This window comes from Pan paniscus, chromosome 20, assembly GCF_029289425.2.
Source record: "Pan paniscus chromosome 20, NHGRI_mPanPan1-v2.0_pri, whole genome shotgun sequence".
NCBI classification, from domain to species: Eukaryota; Metazoa; Chordata; class Mammalia; order Primates; family Hominidae; genus Pan; species Pan paniscus.
The window spans coordinates 52918723-52939752 of record NC_073269.2 but is presented as its reverse complement, the minus strand read 5'-3'; the positions used below and the strand labels follow the sequence as shown (position 1 = coordinate 52939752).

Genomic DNA, 21030 nt, shown 5'->3' with positions numbered 1-21030 from the left:
AGTCTGGCTCTGTTGCCCAGGCTGGAGTGCAATGGTGAGATCTCAGCTCACTGCAACTTCTGCCTCCCAGGTTCAAGCGATTCTCCTGCCTCAGCCTCCCGAGTATCTGGGATTACAGGCGTGCACCACCACACCTGGCTAATTTTTTAGTATTTTTAGTAGAGATGGGGTTTCACCATGTCGGCCAGGCTGGTTTCGAACTCCTGACCTCAAGTGATCCGCCCACCTCGGCCTCCCAAACTGCTGGGATTACAGGTGTGAGCCACTGCACCCAGCCAAGCCCAAGTTTATTGTCTTGTCTCTCTGCACTAGAATGCAAGCTCTAGCAGCCAAGGAATTTTTTGTTTTTTTTTTTGATACAGAGTCTCACTCTGTTGCCCAGGCTGGAGTGCAGTTGTGTGATCTCGGCTCACTGCAACCTCTGATGCCTGGGTTCAAGCGATTCTCCTGCCTCAGCCTCCCAAGTAGCTGGGACTACAGCCGCCCGCCACCATGCCCAACTAATTTTTGTATTTTTAGTAGAGACAGGGTTTCACCATATTGGCCAGGATGGTCTCCATCTCCTGACCTCATGATCTGCCCACTTTGGCCTCCCAAAGTGCTGGGATTACAGGCATGAGACACTGTGCCTGGCCTATTTTCATGTTTTTGTATTTTTAGTAGAGATGGGGTTTCACCATGTTGGCCAGGCTGGTCTTGAACTCCTGACCTCAAGTGATCCACCTGCCTTGGTCTCCCATAGTGGTGGGATTACAGGCATGAGCCACCGCTCCCAGCCTGAATCTTTTTTCCCTTTAGACTGAGTCTTGCTCTGTCACCTAAACTGGAGTGCAATGGTGAGATTACAGTTCACTGTAGCCTTGACCTCCTGGCTCAAGCGATCCTCCCGCCTCACCCTCCTAAGTAGCTGGGACTATTGGCGCATACCACCACACTCAGCTTATTTTTTAATTTTTTTGTAGAGACGGAGTCTCGCCATGTTGCCCAGGCTGGTCTCAAATTCCTGGGCTCAAGTGAGCCTCCCACCTTGGCCTCCCAAAGTGCTGGGATTAAGGGTGTAAGCCACTGTGAAATTTTTTTTTTTTTTTTTGAGACGGAGTCTCGCTCTGTCGCCCAGGGTGGAGCGCAGTGGTGCCATCTCTCGGCTCACTGCAAGCTCCGCCTCCCGGGTTCACAGCATTCTCCTGCCTCAGCCTCCCGAGTAGCTGGGACTACAGGCGCCCGCCACCATGCCTGGCTAATTTTTTGTATTTTTAGTAGAGACGGGGTTTCACCGTGTTAGCCAGGATGGTCTCCATCTCCCGACCTTGTGATCCACCCGCCTCGGCCTCCCAAAGTGCTGGGATTACAGGCGTGAGCCACCATGCCCGGCCGAAAAATTTTTAAAAATATTTATTTATTTATTTTGAGACGGAGTCTCACTCTGTCACTAGGCTGGAGTGCAGAGGTGTGATCTTGGCTCACTGCAACCTCCGCCTCCCGGGTTCAAGCGATTCTCCTGCCTCAGCCTCCTGAGTAGCTGGGACTACAAGTGCATGCCACCATGCCCAACTAATTTTTGTATTTTTAGTAGAGACAGAGTTTCACCATATTGGCCAGGATGGTCTCGATCTCCTGACCTCATGATCTGCCCACTCTGGCCTCCCAAAGTGCTGAGATTACAGACATGAGCCACCATGCCTGGCCTATTTTCATGTTTTTAAAGATAAGGTCTCACTATGTTGCCCCGGATGGAGTCTAGTGGCTAAATGTGGGCACGATCATAGCTCACTGCAGCCTTGAACTCCTGGCCTCAAGGGATCCTCCTGCTTTAGCCTCCCAAATACCTGGGACTACAGGTGCATGCCACTGCATCCAGCTTGTTCTTCAGTAATAATAACAATAACAGCAATCGCAGCAGTAGTATTTGACTTTCTTCTGAAGGGCATTTTTGTTAGAAACAAAAGAAGAGAGAAAGAACAAAAAATTTTAAAGCACAAATAAATAACTTTTTTTTTTTTGAGGTGGAGTCTCACTCTGTCACCCAGGCTGGAGTGCAGTGGTGAGATCTCGGCTTTTCGCAACCTCTGCCTCCTGGATTCAAGCAATTCTTCTGCCTCAGCCTCCTGAGTAGCTGGGATTACAGGCATGTGCCGCCACACCCAGCTAATTTTTGCATTTTCAGTAGAGACAGGGTTTTGCCATGTTGGCCAGGCTCGTCTGGAACTCCTGACCTCAAGTGATCTGCCCGCTTCACCTCCCAAAGTGGTGGGATAACAGGCGTGAGCCACTGCGCCCGGCCGTATTATCTCATTTGAATCCTTGCAATACTCAAGGCGGTATGACTTATTATTATTCCCATTTACACATATGAAGACTGAGCCTCATAGAGGTTGTAAATTACCTGAGGCCTCACAGCTGCTGTAGGAGGAAGCTTCTGACATTACCACTACAATCTTTGAGCAAGCGTGAAAGCCTGAAATGTCACAGAACAGGCTAGAGATGGGAAAGGAATGAGGATTTCAACACTGTCAGGTGGAGTAAGGAATCATAATTCATTGTTAACCTCCCAAACGGCCACTAACAGAGAACTTGGGGAGGCAGCAGAGTGGGTGCGGTTAGGGGCTTGGGAGGTGGGCATGCACGTGTCATCCTCTCTAGGTGTGGCCTCAAGGTGAATGACTTCCTCTGCCTCTGGGGTTCAAGCGATTCTCCTGCCTCAGGCTTCCAGTAGCTGGGATTACAGGCACGTGCCACCACACCAGGTAATTTTTGTATTTTTAGTAGAGACGGGTTTCACCATGTTGGCCAGGCTGGTCTCGACCTCCTGACCTCAAGTGATCCGCCCGCTTCACCTCCCAAAGTGGTGGGATTACAGGCTTGAGCCACGGCTCCCTAAATAAATACATCAATTTTATTTAAATCTTACAGCAATCATATGAGACAAAAGCTTTTAACACCTGCACTTTATATTCGAGGAATTAAAGTTCTCAGAGGCGACTAAAGACCAAACTCAGGGCTGAGGAGTTCCAAAGCTGAGTTGAGTTGCAAATGAATCACCGAGGACCACCGGAGCTTTCTAGCGACCCTCGCACCAGGGAACGAACCCCTGTGGTTTAAGGGCTCCAACCCACAACCCAGTTCCTTTGGCGGGAAACAGCACCCTCCCAAGGCCCCGCCCCTTCCTGGCCCCGCCCCGTCGTCTCTGGGCCCGGCTCCTGGAGATGGGTATTATTAATCGGCCTTCTATGGGGGACCTGGCCCATCTCGGGTATCAGCCCCGCCCCTACTCGCCCAGTCTCCGAACGCTCGGCAGCCAATCGGCGCCCGAGGGTCGGACCCCGCCTTCTCAAGCCCCGCCCCCTACCCTTATCCCTGGCAGCTTCCGCTAAAAGGGCTCAGAGCCACGCGGCACGCCCGGGAGGCTTTCTCTGGCTGGTAACCGCTACTCCCGGACACCAGACCACCGCCTTCCGTACACAGGGGCCCGCATCCCACCCTCCCGGACCTAAGAGCCTGGGTCCCCTGTTTCCGGAGGTCCGCTTCCCGGCCCCCAGATTCTGGCATCCCAGCCCTCAGTGTCCAAGACCCAGGCAGCCCGGGTCCCCGCCTCCCGGATCCAGGCGTCCGGGATCTGCGCCACCAGAACCTAGCCTCCTGCAGACCTCCGCCATCTGGGGGCACTCAACCTCCTGGAGCCAAGGGCCCCACGTCCCACCCAGAGAAACTCTCATATTCCCAGCTCCTAGGGCCAAGGAACCCGGGCGCTCCGAACTCCCAGCTTTCGGACATCTGGAGAAGCCTCAGCGCCCAGCCTGGGGAATTTAAACACTCCAGCTTCCAAGAGCCGAGGAACTTCAGTGCTGTGAACTCACAACTCTAAGGAGCCCTCCAAAGTTCCAGTCTCCAGGTGCTGTTACTCAACTCAGTCCTAGGAACGTCGGGTCCTGGGAAGGAGCTCAAGCGCTCCCAGCCAGCTTCCAGGCGCTAAGAAACCCCGGTGCTTCCCATCATGGTGGCCGATCCTCCTCGAGACTCCAAGGGGCTCGCAGCGGCGGAGCCCACCGCCAACGGGGGCCTGGCGCTGGCCTCCATCGAGGACCAAGGCGCGGCAGCAGGCGGCTACTGCGGTTCCCGGGACCAGGTGCGCCGCTGCCTTCGAGCCAACCTGCTTGTGCTGCTGACAGTGGTGGCCGTGGTGGCCGGCGTGGCGCTGGGACTGGGGGTGTCGGGGGCCGGGGGTGCGCTGGCGTTGGGCCCGGAGCGCTTGAGCGCCTTCGTCTTCCCGGGCGAGCTGCTGCTGCGTCTGCTGCGGATGATCATCTTACCGCTGGTGGTGTGCAGCTTGATCGGCGGCGCCGCCAGCCTGGACCCCGGCGCGCTCGGCCGTCTGGGCGCCTGGGCGCTGCTCTTTTTCCTGGTCACCACGCTGCTGGCGTCGGCGCTCGGAGTGGGCTTGGCGCTGGCTCTGCAGCCGGGCGCCGCCTCCGCCGCCATCAACGCCTCCGTGGGAGCCGCGGGCAGTGCCGAAAATGCCCCCAGCAAGGAGGTGCTCGATTCGTTCCTGGATCTTGCGAGGTCAGATCCCGCTCCCCCGGGAGGTGGGGAAGAGTGTTACGGATGGCGGGAGTGGCCACGTGGACAGGACGGGGCTTCGGGGCCCCTGGAGCAGAGACTTCCCTCTAGAGTCTTAGGAAAACTCGACAGGATATTGAGGGGAGGCTCCAGCCCTCGGGAGTGTGAGTCTAGTCTCCTGGGGAAGGGGGTTTCTAAATCTGGGGGCCTGGGTACATAAGTGGGGTCTTATAGAGGGAGAAGAAAGTGATTTGGGGAGACATAAGAGGGTCTGCCTAGGGGAGAAAGACACTGAGGGGAGGGGACCCCAGGAGGAACTTTTGCGGGGGGAATCTTTGCGTGGTCAAGGGCCCCAAGATGGGGCTTCTAGATATAATTTGGGGCCAGGGTCGGAGAGTTTGGGATCCCTGGGTAAGGAGCCCCTGGAGGATCTGAGATCTGAGTAACTCCCACCAGGCCCTCTTCCCAGCCCTGGGGCACCCCCACACCACGTGTCACCCGGACATAACCAGGCTCTGTTTTTGGCCTCCGCTTCCCGCCCATTTCAGCTGGGGTCTGGCCGCTTCCCCTTTATCTTTTAGATCAGCCCTGCCACCCCTGCCTTTCCCTCCCGTTTCCTCCTCTGTCTGGGCCACCCCCTAGCAGGCAGCCCAGAAGAGGACCAGTTAGAAAGGGGAGCAGATTCTTTTCCTTCTCCCGGCCTCTGCCCCGCGCCCCCAAGAATGGCCTCCCCCACTTTGAGGAGGGCGGGGGGCAGAGGCCCCCTTGCGCTTGCCTTTAGGGCTTGCTGATTCAGTGTCTCCACGTTGGGGACTTCCTGGAAGTTGGGGGAAGGAAATGATGAGTCACGGAACAGGGTTCCCCAGCCTCTGGGGCGTCAGTGCAGGCTGAGATGCGAGACTGGGGCAGGCTTGGTGTCCCGAGTTGAAGCCTGGGAGCACCTTCTGGCTGGGGGAGATTAGCTGGGTCCTGGCCCAGCCTGGGCCTGGGTGGTACAGGCGGACCTTCAGGCAGGCACACCCACTCCAAGGCTGTTTATGAGCACAGGCCTCCCCTGCGTGCCAAAACAGCTGTAGCTCACACTTGGCCTGCCACACAGGCTTATAACCAAATGACATACAGCTGGACACATTCACGCAGACACTCAGCTGAGGCTGTAACATCTCGACAAACACATGGCCAGTTACCAGCGGTCATACACACGCTCACTGTGTACTAAGACCCCTGTAGCACAGCCATTCAGTGATGCCACCAGCCACGCCAACATCTAAACACAGGCTCAAGAGCACACAATACACACTCACATACACACCTATGTGGTCACACACCAATAAACTCATGCTTTTTTTTTTTTTTTTTTGAGACAGTCTCTGTTGCTCAGCCTGGAGTGCAGTGGTGCGATCTTGGCTCATTGCAACCTCTACCTCCTGGATTTAAGTGATTCTCGTGCCTCAGCCTTCCGAGTAGCTGGGATTAAAGGGGTGTGCCACCACGCCTGGATAATTTTTGTGTTTTTAGTAGAGATGGGGTTTCGCCATGTTGGCCAGGCTGGTCTCGAACCCCTGACCTCAAGTTATCTGCCCACCTCAGCCTCCCAAAAGGCTGGAATTACTGGCGTGAGCCACCGCACCCGGCCAAACTCATTCCTCTACCATGACGTTATTTTACCGTACCGTGATGCATGGGTGGCCATCCATGGACACTGTCCCATACTGCTGAACCTTAACCTGCACCCAAACCATTAACATTTGACAGATTGTATATGGACGCATGGCGTTGGCTGTACACCCGTCATTGGTGAGAGGGAGCATGTGGAGTGGTTGGGGCTATGGAGCCAGCTGGCTGGGTTCAAATCCCAGCTCTGCTATTTCCCAGCTGGGCAATTTTCTTTACCCTTCTGGGCCTCAGCTTCCTTTTCTATAAAATGGGGTAATAGTGATTATCCCCAAGGCTGTCGTGAGGATGAAATGGGTTAATTAGTGTCAAGCACAGGCCAAAATGCCTGCCTGCCACACGGTAGGTGCTGTAGATGGCTTAGCTGCTATATATATTTTTTGAGAGAGTCTCACTCGGTCCCAGGCTGGAATGCAGTGGCTTGATCTTGGTTCACTGCAGCCTCAACCTCCTCGGGCTCGAGTGATCCTCCCACCTCAGCCTCCAGAGTAGCTGGAACTACAGGCACATGCCACCATGCCTGGCTAATTTTTGTATTTTTTGTAGAGACACGGTTTCGTCATGTTGCCCAGGCTGGTCTTCAACTCCTGGCTCAAGCGATCTGTCTGCCTTGGCCTCCCAAAGTGCTGGGATTCCAGGCAAGAGCCACGGCGCCTTGGCCTTAGCTACTATTTTCATCTTAAGGCAGACACTGTCACACAAGAGTAAGGGTAGCCTTGTAAACACAGATGCATATTCATGAGATATGAAGCCGTCCCTTGTCTCCCTCCCCGCCACCGCCTCCCAACACACCCAGATCCTCCCCCGTACTCTCAGAGCCACTGGCAGGCCCTCCAGGAGGAAGTGGCTGATGCAAGCTGTCCAGGGTATTAAGTTTGCTGCATGGGGTGGAGCTGAGGCCCGGGGCGACCTGCCCTGGCCTGCCGTGGATTCCTCACCCCAAACCCACAATGCCTCAGGGCTAGCACGCCAGCCTGTTGGGGCTGAAGGAGGCTGACTCCCCACATCATGCAAAGGGGTGCAAGCCTAGTTCCAACCCTGCCTGGCTGAGGCATGAGTAGGGGCTGTGTTTGCGTGCAGGCGGGGCCCCAAAGCTTCCACTCGCTGCCTTAAAACGCCAACCCAGCCTCTCAGACAATGCTGCCCTCCCACTATGGTATCTAATAACCCTCTGTGTGTCTGTCTCTGCAGAAATATCTTCCCTTCCAACCTGGTGTCAGCAGCCTTTCGCTCAGTGAGTCCTCAGGGGTGTCCTGAGGGGATGGGGGTGGACAGGGAGGGATGCCAGCCAGGGGGAGCCCTTGCTACCTGATTTTGGTTAGTTCCTGGAAAAATGCATGTCAATGAGAATACGGGCTCAGAGCCTCCTGTGAGTTTTAATTCTAGCTGTGTGACTCTGGGTAAATGTGTTTACCTCTCTGAGACTCGGTTTTCCACCTCTGGAAAATGGGGGTATTGATCATCCTGCCCCATGGGGTTGCCAGCAGATGAAATGAGATCACATTGAAAGGATGTGGAAGGGCAGGCTTTGAGCATTGTTAGCTTGGCATGGGGTTGGGAGGCCCTGGTAACGATGGACACTGACTCTTCCCAACCCCACCTACAGTACTCTACCACCTATGAAGAGAGGAATATCACCGGAACCAGGGTGAAGGTGAGAGCAGTGGGAGGCAGCGGGGGCTCTACCTCTTTGCCCATTGCTGTAATTTTTTGGTTTTATTTCTGCCTTAGTCTTTGCTGTGGAATTTGATTGACACTCTGCAGTCCTTCCCCAATTTCTGCCTTTTCTGCCTTCTGGATAGGTCTCTACTTTGTCCCCTCTTTTCCCGCCCCAGGTGTCCAGGCTCTTCCTTTCTCCCTTTATCCCTCACCCCCGAACCCCATTCCATGCTGCCCTCTCCCTGCCCCCTTCCATCCACCCTCAACCTGCTCAAACTGGCAGCCAGCCAGAGGTTTTTGTTGTTGTTTTTCTGACAGAGGATCTCTCTCCATCATTCAGGCTGGAGTACGGTGGCACGATCACAGCTCACTGCAGTCTCCACCTCCTGGGCTCAAGTGATCCTTCTCACCTCAGCCTTCCCAGTAGCTGTGACTATAACACACCTGGCTAATTTCTGTATCTTTTATAGAGACTGAGTTTTGCCATGTTGCCCAGGCTGGTCTTGCACTCTCGGGCTCAAGTGATCTGCCCACCTTGGCCGCCTCGCAAAGTGCTGGGATTACAGGCGTGAGGCACTGCTCCTGGCCCCGAGGATCTTTTCTTTTCTTTCTTTCTTTCTTTCTTTTTTTTTTTTTTTGAGACAGAATTTTGTACTTGTTGTCCAGGCTGGAATGCAATGGCGCGATCTCGGTTCACTGCAATCTCCGCCTCCCGGGTTCAAGTGATTATTCTCCTGCCTCAGCCTCCTGAGTAGCTGGGATTACAGGCATGTGCCACCATGCCTGGCTAATTTTGTATTTTTAGTAGAGATGGGGTTTCTCCATGTTGGTCAGTGTGGTCTCGAACTCCCCACCTCAGGTGATCTGCCCACCTTAGCCTCCCAAAGTGCTGTGATTACAGGCGTGAGCCACCGTGCTCCGCCTGAGGATCTTTTCAAAACACAAATGTGACCCTATCTCTGCAGTACCCAGAGCCCTGCCATGTGCCTCAGTGCCTTCAGGAGAAAGTCCAGTCTCCTTGCTATAATCTGTGACCAAGGGCTCCCTGTGAGGTCAAACCCCTGCCAGCCCGCCTGGCTGCCCATCCTTAACTAGTGACCCTGCCCAGATTATTCTACTCTAGCCACAGTAGATTATGGCTCTTCTTTGAATGCCCAAGTTGCACTCATTTCTAGGCTGTTGCACATTCTGCTTCCTCTCTGTAGATCTTTCTACCACCCTTCTTCACCTGGTTCACTCCTCTTGTCCTCCAGGTCTCAGCTCAGATGCTCCTTCCTCCAGGAAGTCCCCCCTGACTGCCCCCTACTCCCCAAGCTGGCACTGCCCTCTCTTGGTTCCCACACTCCCCTGGACTCCCTTATTCCAGCCCCACCTACTCTGGGCCATCCCTGACGACTAATATATTTCCCCTGGACCTGGACTGGGAGCCTTGGGAGGAAGGGGTCTGAGGGCTGCCTTGTTTCTGCTGGGTCCCAGTGGTGCCAAGGACAGGCCCTCAGTGACTGTGCAGGTAGACTGAGTGTCCCTTCCACCCCGATCTGTTCCTTGCCCACAGGTGCCCGTGGGGCAGGAGGTGGAGGGGATGAACATCCTGGGCTTGGTAGTGTTTGCCATCATCTTTGGTGTGGCGCTGCGGAAGCTGGGGCCTGAGGGGGAGCTGCTTATCCGCTTCTTCAACTCCTTCAATGAGGCCACCATGGTTCTGGTCTCCTGGATCATGTGGTAGGTGGTGGGAGAGGAGGCTGGGGGTGGGTGGGGTTGGAGGGTCAGTCTGCTGCCAGAGGCAGGTGCGGGGCATTCTGTTTGGGATGGGGCACCCTCTATTCACTCTTTGGAGCCAGATTACCTGCATTTAAATCCAGCATTGACCATTCCCTGTCTATGTGATTTTAGGCAAGTGATTTTCCTTCTCTGCTTCAGTTTCCTCATCTATAAAATGGGAACGGCACTTTGGGAGGCTAAGGCGGGTGGATCACTTGAGGTCAGGAGTTCAAAACCAGCCTGGCCAACATGGTGAAGCCCCATCTCTACTAAAAATACAAAAAAATTGGCCAGGCGTGGGAACACGCACCTGTAATCCCAGTTACTCGGGAACCTGAGTTATGAGAATCACTTAAGCCTGGGAGGCGGAAGTTGCAGTGAGCGGAGATCGTGCCACTGCCTGGGGTCAGAGGGAAACTCTGTCTCAAGAAGAAAAAAAAGAAAGTGAATACGGTACACGGAAGGTCTTAGGACAGTGCCTGGCTTATTGCGTGCCTACAGTAAATCCTAGTAGCTAATATTTATTGGGCATTTTACTTGTATAACTTCTGGATACTTCCCACTGGCCAGAACTTGGGTATCTAGCCTCTCTTCTCTGCACAAGTGGCTGGGAAAATATGCCTTTCTTCTGTGACTTACAAGAAGGGACTGGGGAGATAACTAGTCAGTGATGATGGATGGGCGACCGATGATCGAGTAGTCTAGGGAAGTGATGTTGGGAGGCTTTTATTTTATTTTATTTTTTTGAGATGGAGTTTCGTTCTTGTTGCCCAGGCTGGAGTGCAATGACGTGATCTCGGCTCACTGCAAACTCCGCCTCCCGGGTTCAAGAGATTCTCCTGCTTCAGTCTCCCGAGTAGCTGGGATTACAGGCATGCGCCACCATGCCTGGCTAATTTTGTATTTTTAGTAGAGACGGAGTTTCTCCATGTTGGTCAGGCTGATCTCAAACTCCCGACCTCAGGTGATCCGCCCACCTCGGCCTCCCGAAGTGCTGGGATTACAGGCGTGAGCCACCGTGCCCGGACTTGGGAGTCCTCTTGGCTTGGAGCCATCCCTGGGATCTTCACAGCAGGAGAGGGTGATAATAACCCCACCTGAAGTTTATAGATCACTTATTGTCTGTAAAAAGCTTTAGCTCCTTTCAACTGGCATCTCATTGCATCCTCCCGGCATTCCCGTGAGGAATCTATTAGGGTGTTGTGTAATCTGCAATCTGACTCATAGGACCTCCCTCTGGGGGTTGTTGGGAAGATTCAACATCATGTTCAAGGGCAGAGCACATCGAAAATGCTTCATACCTGGGAGTTGTTATTAAGACCCAGGCCATGGCCTTTCTAAAATTTGTATTTATTTAATTAATTTATTTATTTAGAGACAGAGTCTTGCTCTGTCGCCCAGGCTGGAGGTGCAGTGGCACAGTCTCAGCTCACTGCAATGTCTGCCTCCCATGTTCAAGTGATTCTCCTGCCTCAGCCTCCTGAGCAGCTGGGACCAAAGGCACGAACCACCATACCCAGCTAATTTTTGTATTTTTAGTAGAGACAGGGTTTTGCCACGTTGGCCAGGCTGGTCTCAAACTCCTGACCTCAAGCGATCTGCCCTCTTCGACCTCCCAAAGTGCTGGGATTACAGGTGTGAGCCACCGCTCCTGGCCTTCAAATTTTTATTTTAAAAATGTATGTTTTGGCTGGTGGTGGTACCTCACACCTGTAATCCCAGCACTTTGGGAGGCTGAGGGGGGAGGATTGCTTGAGGCCAGGAGTTAGAGACTAGCCTGGTCAACATGGCGAAAAACCCTCTCTACAAAAAAATACAAATATTAGCTGGGAATGGTGGTGTACACTTTTAATCCTAGCTACTACTCAGGAGGCTGAGGCATGAAAATCGCTTGAACCTGGGAGGCAAAGGTTGTAGTGAGCCAAGATTGCAGCAGTACACTCCAGCCTGGGCAACAGAACGAGACTGTCTAAATAATAATAATAATAGTAATTTAAAAAAACGTTTTTTGAACTAGGATCTCGCTCTGTTGCCTAGGTTGGAGTGCAGTGTGGCATGATCACAGCTCACTGCAGCCCGGACCTCCTGGGTTCAGGTGATCCTCCCACCTCAGCCTCCTAAGTGGCTGGGACTACAGACCCCAGCCACAAAGCCTAGCTCATTTTTGTTGTTGTTGTTGTTTAAGAAACTGGGTGGCCTGGTGCGGAGGCTCATGCCTATAATCCCAGCACTTTGGGAGGCTGAGGCGGGCAGATCACGAGGTCAGGAGATCGAGACCATCCTGGCTAACACAGAAAAACCCCGTCTCTACTAAAAATACAAAAAATTAGCTGGGCGTGGTAGCACGCGCCTATAGTCCCAGCTACTTGGGAGGCTGAGGCAGGAGAATCGCTTGAACCCGGGAGGCGGAGGGTGCAGTGAGCCGAGATCATGCCACTGCACTCCAGCCTGGGCAACAGAGTGAGACTCCATCTCAAAAAAAAAAAAAAAAAAAGAGAGAGAGAGAGAGACATGTTGCCCAGGCTGGTCTTGAACTCCTGGGCTCAAGCGATCTGTCTGCCTCCACCTCCCTGCATGCTGGGATTACAGGTATGAGCCACCGTGCCTGGCCTATTTTTATTTTTTGTAGAGACTGGGTCTCGCTGTGTTGCCCAAGCTGGTCTCGAGAACTCCTGGCCTCAAGTAATCCTCCTGCTTTCGCCTCCTAAAGTGCTGGGATTATAGGCATGAGCCACTGTGCCCAGCCTCTTTATCTTTCATCATCTGCAGAGAGCGTATTGGCTCAAGTCATGCTAGCTGCCATAGCAAACCAACCCAGGAAGTGTGAATGGCGCACCCTGATGGACATTTCTTTCTGGCTCCCATGTGAAGTCCAAATCTGGTGACTGCTTCACATGGTGATGGAAGCACTGAGACTTTTTTTTTTTTTTTTTTGGATGGAGTTTCACTCTTGTTGCCCAGGCTGGAGTGCAATGGCATGATCTCGGCTCACAGCAACCTCTGCCTCCCTGATTCAAGCAATTCTCCTGCCTGAGCCTCCCAAGTAGCTGGGATTGCAGGCATGCGCCACCACGCCTGGTTAATTTTGTATTTTTAGTAGAGACGGGGTTTCTCCATGTTGGTCAGGCTGATCTTGAACTCCCGACCTCAGGTGATCCACCCACCTCAGCCTCCCAAAGTGCTGGGATTACAGGCATAAGCCACCGTGCCCGGCCTGCACGGAGAGTTTTATCTCCGGGCTGCTCTACCTTTGAGGGGAAAGAGAGCATGAGATTGGCATGGGGGCTTCAGGGGCCAGGCCTGGGAGTGGTGCCCATGCTGAAGCACACATTGCTGGGGCTTCTCCTGACCTCAGGAAGGCGGGAAGATGTGGGCAGGGTGCTGAGCCTCACGCCTGGCCACTGGGCCCGTGGAAGAGGCAACAAGCTGTCTCCTGTGTTACTGATCAGGTACGCCCCTGTGGGCATCATGTTCCTGGTGGCTGGCAAGATCGTGGAGATGGAGGATGTGGGTTTACTCTTTGCCCGCCTTGGCAAGTACATTCTGTGCTGCCTGCTGGGTCACGCCATCCATGGGCTCCTGGTACTGCCCCTCATCTACTTCCTCTTCACCCGCAAAAACCCCTACCGCTTCCTGTGGGGCATCGTGACACCACTGGCCACTGCCTTTGGGACCTCTTCCAGGTACGGCCTTGGGGTGGGCTAGGGTGGGATGTTTAATCCGCTAAGCGGCATGGAGTGGATGCAATTTTCTCTGCCCGGGACATTGTATCTGGGTACAGGGGCCATACTTGAGGAGATTCTCATAAGGTCCTGGATTTATCCCCGCCCTTAAAAAGACAGGAAATGATTGCCCTAGAGATTTATTTCCCTCTTTCTTACACTGCCTCCCTGTGGCCCTGGAGGCACTCTTTTTTTTCTTTTGTTTTAAACAATGGCGTCTCGCTCTGTTGCCCAGGCTGGAGTGTAGTGGTGTGATCTCAGCTCACTGCAACCTCTGCCTCCTGGGTTCAAGTGATTCTCTGCCTCAGCCTCCCGAGTAGCTGGGACTGCAAGTGTCCACCACCATACCCAGCTAATTTTTGTGTTTTTAGTAGAGATGGGGTTTCGCCATGTTGGCCAGGCTGGTCTCAAACTCCTGGCCTCAAGTGATCCGCCCACCTTGGCCTCCAAAAGTGCTGGGATTATAGGTGTGAGCTGCCATGCCCCTGGGGGGGCTCTTAAGTTCTGCTCTGATTCAACCTCAGAACTCCTTCCACCGTCTCTCCTGGGCATTTCATTCATCCCTGCTGACCCTGTCCCCTTCCAAGACAATAGTAATTCTTAGTGTATTATTGGTGAGAGTCAGCAGGACCCAGACATTAGAATTTAGGTGTGAATTGTGTGGGTATTTTGGGAGGTAGTAGTCTATACTCTCCCAGGGGTTCCAGGACTCATGGATTTTGTAATCCTGGTATTGAGTTCCCTAGTGCTGCCTGCTTGTGGGAAAAGAGCTTAGATATAGCAAGTGAGGGCTGGGGGTGGAGTCTGGACATGGTAGGAGGGAAGGGGGGGTCTAGGTTAGATGTGGGGGCCTTGGGCCAAGGGACAGACTGGGGACGTGGGTGGGACTTCGGCTGGGCAGGTGGTATGGGCAGGATCTGGTGGGCGGGGCTTTGGCTGGGCAAGTGGTATGGGCGGGATCTGGGTGGGCGGGGCTTTGGCTGGGCAGGTGGTGTGGGTGGGCTCTGGGTGGGCGGGGCTTTGGCTGGGCAGGTGGTGTGGGTGGCTCTGGGTGGGCGGGGCTTCAACTGGGTGGGTGGTGCAGGTCAGACCTGGAGGGTGGGCAGTCTTTGGCTGGTTGGGTGACAGGGCTTTGCTTAGGCAGGCTCTGGTGGGGATCCACTAGGTGGGGTGGGTGGGGCTTTGGCTGGTTGGGGTGGGGTAGGCGAGGCCTCACCTGGGCTGGACCTGGAGGGTGGGCGGAGCCCCGGTCAGCAGGTTAACCTAACTCAGCTCCCCCATCCCTTGCAGTTCCGCCACGCTGCCGCTGATGATGAAGTGCGTGGAGGAGAATAATGGCGTGGCCAAGCACATCAGCCGTTTCATCCTGCCCATCGGCGCCACCGTCAACATGGACGGTGCCGCGCTCTTCCAGTGCGTGGCCGCAGTGTTCATTGCACAGCTCAGCCAGCAGTCCTTGGACTTCGTAAAGATCATCACCATCCTGTGAGTGTCAGGGGGCTGCGGATGGGACCCCCGGACCCCTGTTGACCCCCATCTTCTCCCACAAGACAGGCATCTGCCTAACCTCCCACCTTCTCCCTCAGGGTCACGGCCACAGCGTCCAGCGTGGGGGCAGCGGGCATCCCTGCTGGAGGTGTCCTCACTCTGGCCATCATCCTGGAAGCAGTCAACCTCCCGGTCGACCATATCTCCTTGATCCTGGCTGTGGACTGGCTAGTGTGAGTGTGGGTCTGGAGACTGGGGCAGGGCCAGGGGTACCCCTGGGAAAGAGGATGAGTGAGTGAGAGTCCTTAGAGCCTCTGGACAGAAGAGGAAGAGAAGAAGGAAGGAATTCTGGAGGAAATGGGGGGAAGCTTGAGCATTCCTGAGGGCAAGGAATGGCATCTTTGTGGCTCTAAGAGGGACGTCAGAAAAGTAGAGCGTCTGTGTGGTGAATACAGCAGACTCCTCAGCCAGACTGCTCAGGTTCACATCCCAGCTCCAACATTCACTGTTGTGACCTCGGGAAGTGCTTAATCTCCCTGCGTCTCAGTTTCTCCATCTGTAAAACGGGGAGAAGAACAGTCTCTCCCTGAGGATTAGATAACAGACACACCTCCCTTAGAGCAGCCCCCAGTAAGCAGTAATTGCTACATAATTATTTGCTATCACGATTAAGCTATTAAGAGTATAAAGATTGGAAAGCAGCCAGGCATGGTGGCTCACACCTGTAATCCCAACATTTTGGGAGGCCCAGGCAGGTGGATTATTTGAGGTTAGGAGTTTGAGACAAGCCTGACCAACATGGTGAAACCCCATCTCCACTAAAAATACAAAAAAATTAGCCGGGTATGGTGGTGTACGCCTGTCCTGTGATCTCAGCTACTCAGGAGGCTGAGGCAGGAGAATCGCTTGAACTTGGGAGGTGGAGGTTGCAGTGAGCCGAGATTGTGCCACTGCACTCCAGCCTAGGCAACAGAGTGAGATCCTGTCTCAAAAAAAAAAAAAAAAAAAAAAAATCCTGGAATTAATTATTGGCAATGGTTGCACAAGTCTGAATATACTAAAAAATACCAAGATGGACATTTTTAAAAGGTTAATTTTATGGTAGGTGAATTATAATTTTTTTTCGAGACACAGTCTGGCTCTGTCACCCAGGCTGGAGTGTAGTGATGTGATCATGGTTGTGATCACTGCAGCCTCCACCTCCCAGGCTCAAGCGATCCTCCTGCCTCAGCCTCCTGAGTAGCTGGGACTATAGGTGTGCACTACCATGCCTGGCTAATAATTTTTTTCCTCCACCTCCCAGGCTCAAGCGATCCTCCTGCCTCAGCCTCCTGAGTAGCTGGGACTATAGGTGTGCACTACCATGCCTGGCTAATAATTTTTTTCCTCCACCTCCCAGGCTCAAGCGATCCTCCTGCCCCAGCCTCCTGAGTAGCTGGGACTATAGGTGTGCACTACCATGCCTGGCTAATTTTTTTTTTTTTTAATATATATAAAGATGGGATCTCACTATGTTGCCCAGGCTGACTCCAACTCTTAATTTTTACTTTTTAGATTCCAGGGGGAGAGAGGCAGGAGGCTTAGGCCTTGGCCCTTTCCTTCCCTCTCACCGTCTCCCCTCCCGCTTACTTTGCTGTCATTTCTACCCCTTTAGCGACCGGTCCTGTACCGTCCTCAATGTAGAAGGTGACGCTCTGGGGGCAGGACTCCTCCAAAATTACGTGGACCGTACGGAGTCGAGAAGCACAGAGCCTGAGTTGATACAAGTGAAGAGTGAGCTGCCCCTGGATCCGCTGCCAGTCCCCACTGAGGAAGGAAACCCCCTCCTCAAACACTATCGGGGGCCCGCAGGGGATGCCACGGCCGCCTCTGAGAAGGAATCAGTCATGTAAACCCCGGGAGGGACCTTCCCTGCCCTGCTGGGGGTGCTCATTGGACACTGGATTATGAGGAATGGATAAATGGATGAGCTAGGGCTCTGGGGGTCTGCCTGCACACTCTGGGGAGCCAGGGGCCCCGGCTCCCTCCAGGACAGGAGATCTGGGATGCCTGGCTGCTGGAGTACATGTGTTCACAAGGGTTACTCCTCAAAACCCCCAGTTCTCACTCATGTCCCCAACTCAAGGCTAGAAAACAGCAAGATGGAGAAATAATGTCCTGCTGCGTCCCCACCGTGACCTGCCTGGCCTCCCCTGTCTCGGGGAGCAGGTCACAGGTCACCATGGGGAATTCTAGCCCCCACTGGGGGGATGTTGCAACACCATGCTGGTTATTTTGGCGGCTGTAGTTGTGGGGGGATATGTGTGTGCACGTGTGTGTGTGTGTGTTCTGTGACCTCCTGTCCCCATGGTATGTCCCACCCTGTCCCCAGATCCCCTATTCCCTCCACAATAACAGAAACACTCCCAGAAACTCTGGGGAGAGGCTGAGGACAAATACCTGCTGTCACTCCAGAGGACATTTTTTTAGCAATAAAATTGAGTGTCAACTATTTAATCAGGTGTTCTTGAGAATTTGACTTAAAGCACTGGCCACTGCAATGACAGTATCTGCTCATCAAGAAACACCACTGGGGGCCGGGCGCGGTGGCTCACGCCTGTAATCCCAGCACTTTGGGAGGCCGAGGCGGGCGGATCACGAGGTCAGGAGATCGAGACCATCCTGGCTAACACGGTGAAACCCCGTCTCTACTAAAAATACAAAAAATTAGCCGGGCGCGGTGGCGGGCGCCTGTAGTCCCAGCTACTCGGGAGGCTGAGGTAGGAGAATGGCGTGAACCCGGGAGGCGGAGCTTGCAGTGAGCCGAGATCGCGCCACTGCACTCCAGCCCGGGCGACAGAGCGAGACTCCGTCTCAAAAAAAAAAAAAAAAAAAAAAAAGAAACACCACTGGGCTGGGCATGGGGGCTCACACCTGTAATCCCAGCACTTTGAGATCGCTCCAGGCCAGGAGTTCAAGACAAGCCTCGGCAACATAGTGAGACGTCGTCTCTACAAAAAAATACAAAAATTAAGGCCGAGCACGGTGGCTCACACCTGTAATCCCAGCACTTTGGGAGGCCGAGGCAGGCGGATCACGAGGTCAGGAGTTCAAGATCAGCCTGGCCAACATGGAAACCCTGTCTCTACTAAAAATACAAAAATTAGCCAGACATGGTGGTGGGCGCCTGTAGTCCCAGCTACTCAGGAGGCTGAGGTAGGAGAATTGCTTGAACCCGGGAGGCAGAGGTTGCAGTGAGCCGAGATCGCACCACTGCACTCTAGCCCGGGTGAAAGAGCAAAACTCCGTCTCAAAAACAACACAAAAAATTAGGCCGGTGCAGTGGTGCACACCTGCAGTCCCAGCTACTCAGAAGGCTGAGGTGGGGAGGATTCCTTGAGCCCAGGAGTTTAAGGATGCAGTGACCCATGATCATGCCACTGCACTCCAGCCTGGGCAACAAACAGAGTGAGACCCTGTCGCTTTTTTTTTTTTTTTTTTTTGAAACGGAGTCTGGCTCTGTTGTCTGGGCTGGAGTGCAGTGCAGTGGCACGATCTTGGCTCACTGCAACCTCCGCCTCCCAGGTTCAAGCGATTCTTCTGCCTCAGCCTCCCAAGTAGCTGGGACTACAGGTATCTGCCACCATGCCCAGCTAATTTTTGTATTTTTAGTAGAGATCGGTGCCTCAAGTAATCCACCCACCTCGGCCTCCCAAAGTGCCGGGATTACAGGCGTGAGCCACCACGCCCAGCCAGACCCTGTCTCTTAAACACCACGGGAAACCACAATGAGACACCACTATACACAGTAGAATGGCTGAATACAAGACCAAGGGAGGATGGGATACAACAGGACTCCTCATCTCTTGGTTGGTGCTCCCTTAGTAGATGGCTGTTGTTTTGGAAAATAACTGGGCAGTTTCTTAATAAAGTTAAAAAATACAGGCTGGGTGCAGTGGCTCACACCTGTAATCCCAACACTTTGGGAGGCCGAGGTGGATGGATCACCTGAGGTCAGGAGTTCGAGACCAGCCTGGCCAACATGGTGAAACCCCCGTCTCCACTAAAAATACAAAAATTAGCCGGGCGTGGTGGCACATGCCTGTAGTCCCAGCTGCTTGGGAGGCTGAGGCAGGAGAATCGCTTGAACCCAGGAGGCAGAATGTTGCAGTGAGCCAAGATCTCACCATTGCACTCCAGTCTGGGTGACAAAAGCAAAACTCTGTCTCAAAAAAAAAAATATATATATATATATAAAATATATATTTATTTACTATGCAGCTTAGGAGTTGCACTCCTGGGCATTTACCCAAGAGAAATGAAAACTTTTGCTTTTACAAAAATGTGTCCACAAACGTTTAGCTGCTGTACTCATCATTGCCAAAATTTGGGAACAAATCAATTGGATACACTGGTACATTCATACAATAGATTACTCAGCAATAAATAAGAGCGATATCGACCTACACTGCAACAGAAATGCATTTCAGATAATTTGTTGAGATAAAGAAGCCAGAGACGGTAAATACTGTATAGTTCCATTTAGAGGAGGGCTAGAACATGCTCAACTGGCCTATGGTGGGAAATCAGAACAGTGGTGACCTTTGAGAATGAATATGGGGCCAGGCACGGTGGCTTCATGCCTGTAATCCCAGCACTTTGGGAGGCCGAAGTGGGCGGATCATGAGGTCAGGAGATCGAGACCATCCTGGCTAATATGGTGAAACCCCATCTCTACTAAAAATACAAAAAATTAGCAGGGCATGGTGGCGGGCGCCTGTAATCCTAGCTACTCTGGAGGCTGAGGCAGGAGAATGTGGTGAACCCAGGGGGCGGAGCTTGCAGTGAGCCGAGATTGCACCACTGCACTCCAGCCTGGGTGACAGAGCAAGACTCCGTCTCAAAAGGAAAAAAAAATAGCATATTGATCAGAAGGGAGCACAAAAGAACCTTCTATGATAAAGCAAATATCTTACCTTGATTTGGGTGATGATTCCACAGATGGATGCATTTGGGAAAGTTAACGAACCTGTACACAAATCACATGCATTTTGCCCTGTGTGCCTTCCAGTTAAATTTTTTCTACAATCTGGGTGTGGTGGTTGGTACGTATCTGGAGTTTCCACTACTCAAGAGGCTGAGGCGAGAGAATCACTTGAGCTCAAGGGTTCAAGGCTGCAGTGAGCTATGATTATGTGACTGCACTCCAGCCTGAGCAACAGATTGAGACCCTATCTCTTAAAAAAATCTGCACAAGGAGAATCGCTTGAACCCAAGAAGTGGAGGTTGCAGTGAGCCAAGATTGCGCCACTGCACTCGAACCTGGGCAACAGAGCAAGACTCTCTCTCAAGAGCAACAACAACAAAAATCTGCACAACGCATGGTAACAATTTTTTTTCCTTTGTGACCACCTACATAGGAATGCAGCATCCCTTCATATCCTAACTCTCACTATCCAAATTGTCCCAATAATTATTTTATTTCCTTGAAACCCCAAAATAGCTATTTGGATAAAAACCCACTCTGCAACTGTTTTACATCCTGTGTAAGTTCAGAATATGGACTATGCTGGCCGGGCGCGGTGGCTCACACCTATAATCCGAGCACCTTGGGAGACTGAGGCGGGTAGGTCACCTGAGGTCAGGGGTTCGAGACCAGCCTGACCCATATGGGGAAACCTCATCTCTACTAAAAATACAAAAATTAGCTGGGTGTGGTGGTGGGCACCTGTAATCCTAGCTACTTGGGAGGCTGAGGCAGGAGAATCGCTTGAACCCGGGAGGCAGAGGTTGCAGTGACTGGAAATCACGCCACTGCACTCCAGCCTGGGCGATAGAGTGAGACTCTGTCTCACTGCCCCCCCCTCAAAAAAAAGTACTATGCTGCTGTTGTATCTCACCTGTTCTTTTGAGACAGGGTCTCTGTTGCTCAAGCTGAGTGCAGTGGTGCTATCATGGCTTACTGCAGCCTCAACTTCCCGGACCTTATCAGTTTTCCTGCCTCAGCATCCTGAGTGGCTGGAACTACAGGTGCACACCACCACACCCAACTAAATATTATTATTATTATTATTATTATTTTGAGACGGAGTTTTGCTCTTGTCACCCAGGCTGGAGTGCAATGGCGCGATCTTGGCTCACCGCAACCTCTGCCTCCCGGGTTCAAGTGATTCTCCTGCCTCACCCTCCTGAG

At 53.0% G+C, this 21030-nt stretch overlaps 1 protein-coding gene across 1 annotated transcript; it reads left to right on the top strand.

The window, feature by feature from the left end:
* Positions 1-360: 360 nt before the first annotated feature.
* Positions 361-17354, top strand: SLC1A5 (solute carrier family 1 member 5). Its single transcript, XM_003817486.5, has 8 exons — positions 361-4557; positions 7420-7462; positions 7835-7882; positions 9443-9609; positions 13098-13331; positions 14661-14855; positions 14957-15091; positions 16513-17354. Exons 1-8 carry the CDS (start codon positions 3992-3994, stop codon positions 16748-16750), a joined length of 1626 nt encoding a protein of 541 aa, XP_003817534.1. The 5' UTR covers positions 361-3991; the 3' UTR covers positions 16751-17354.
* Positions 17355-21030: the final 3676 nt, after the last annotated feature.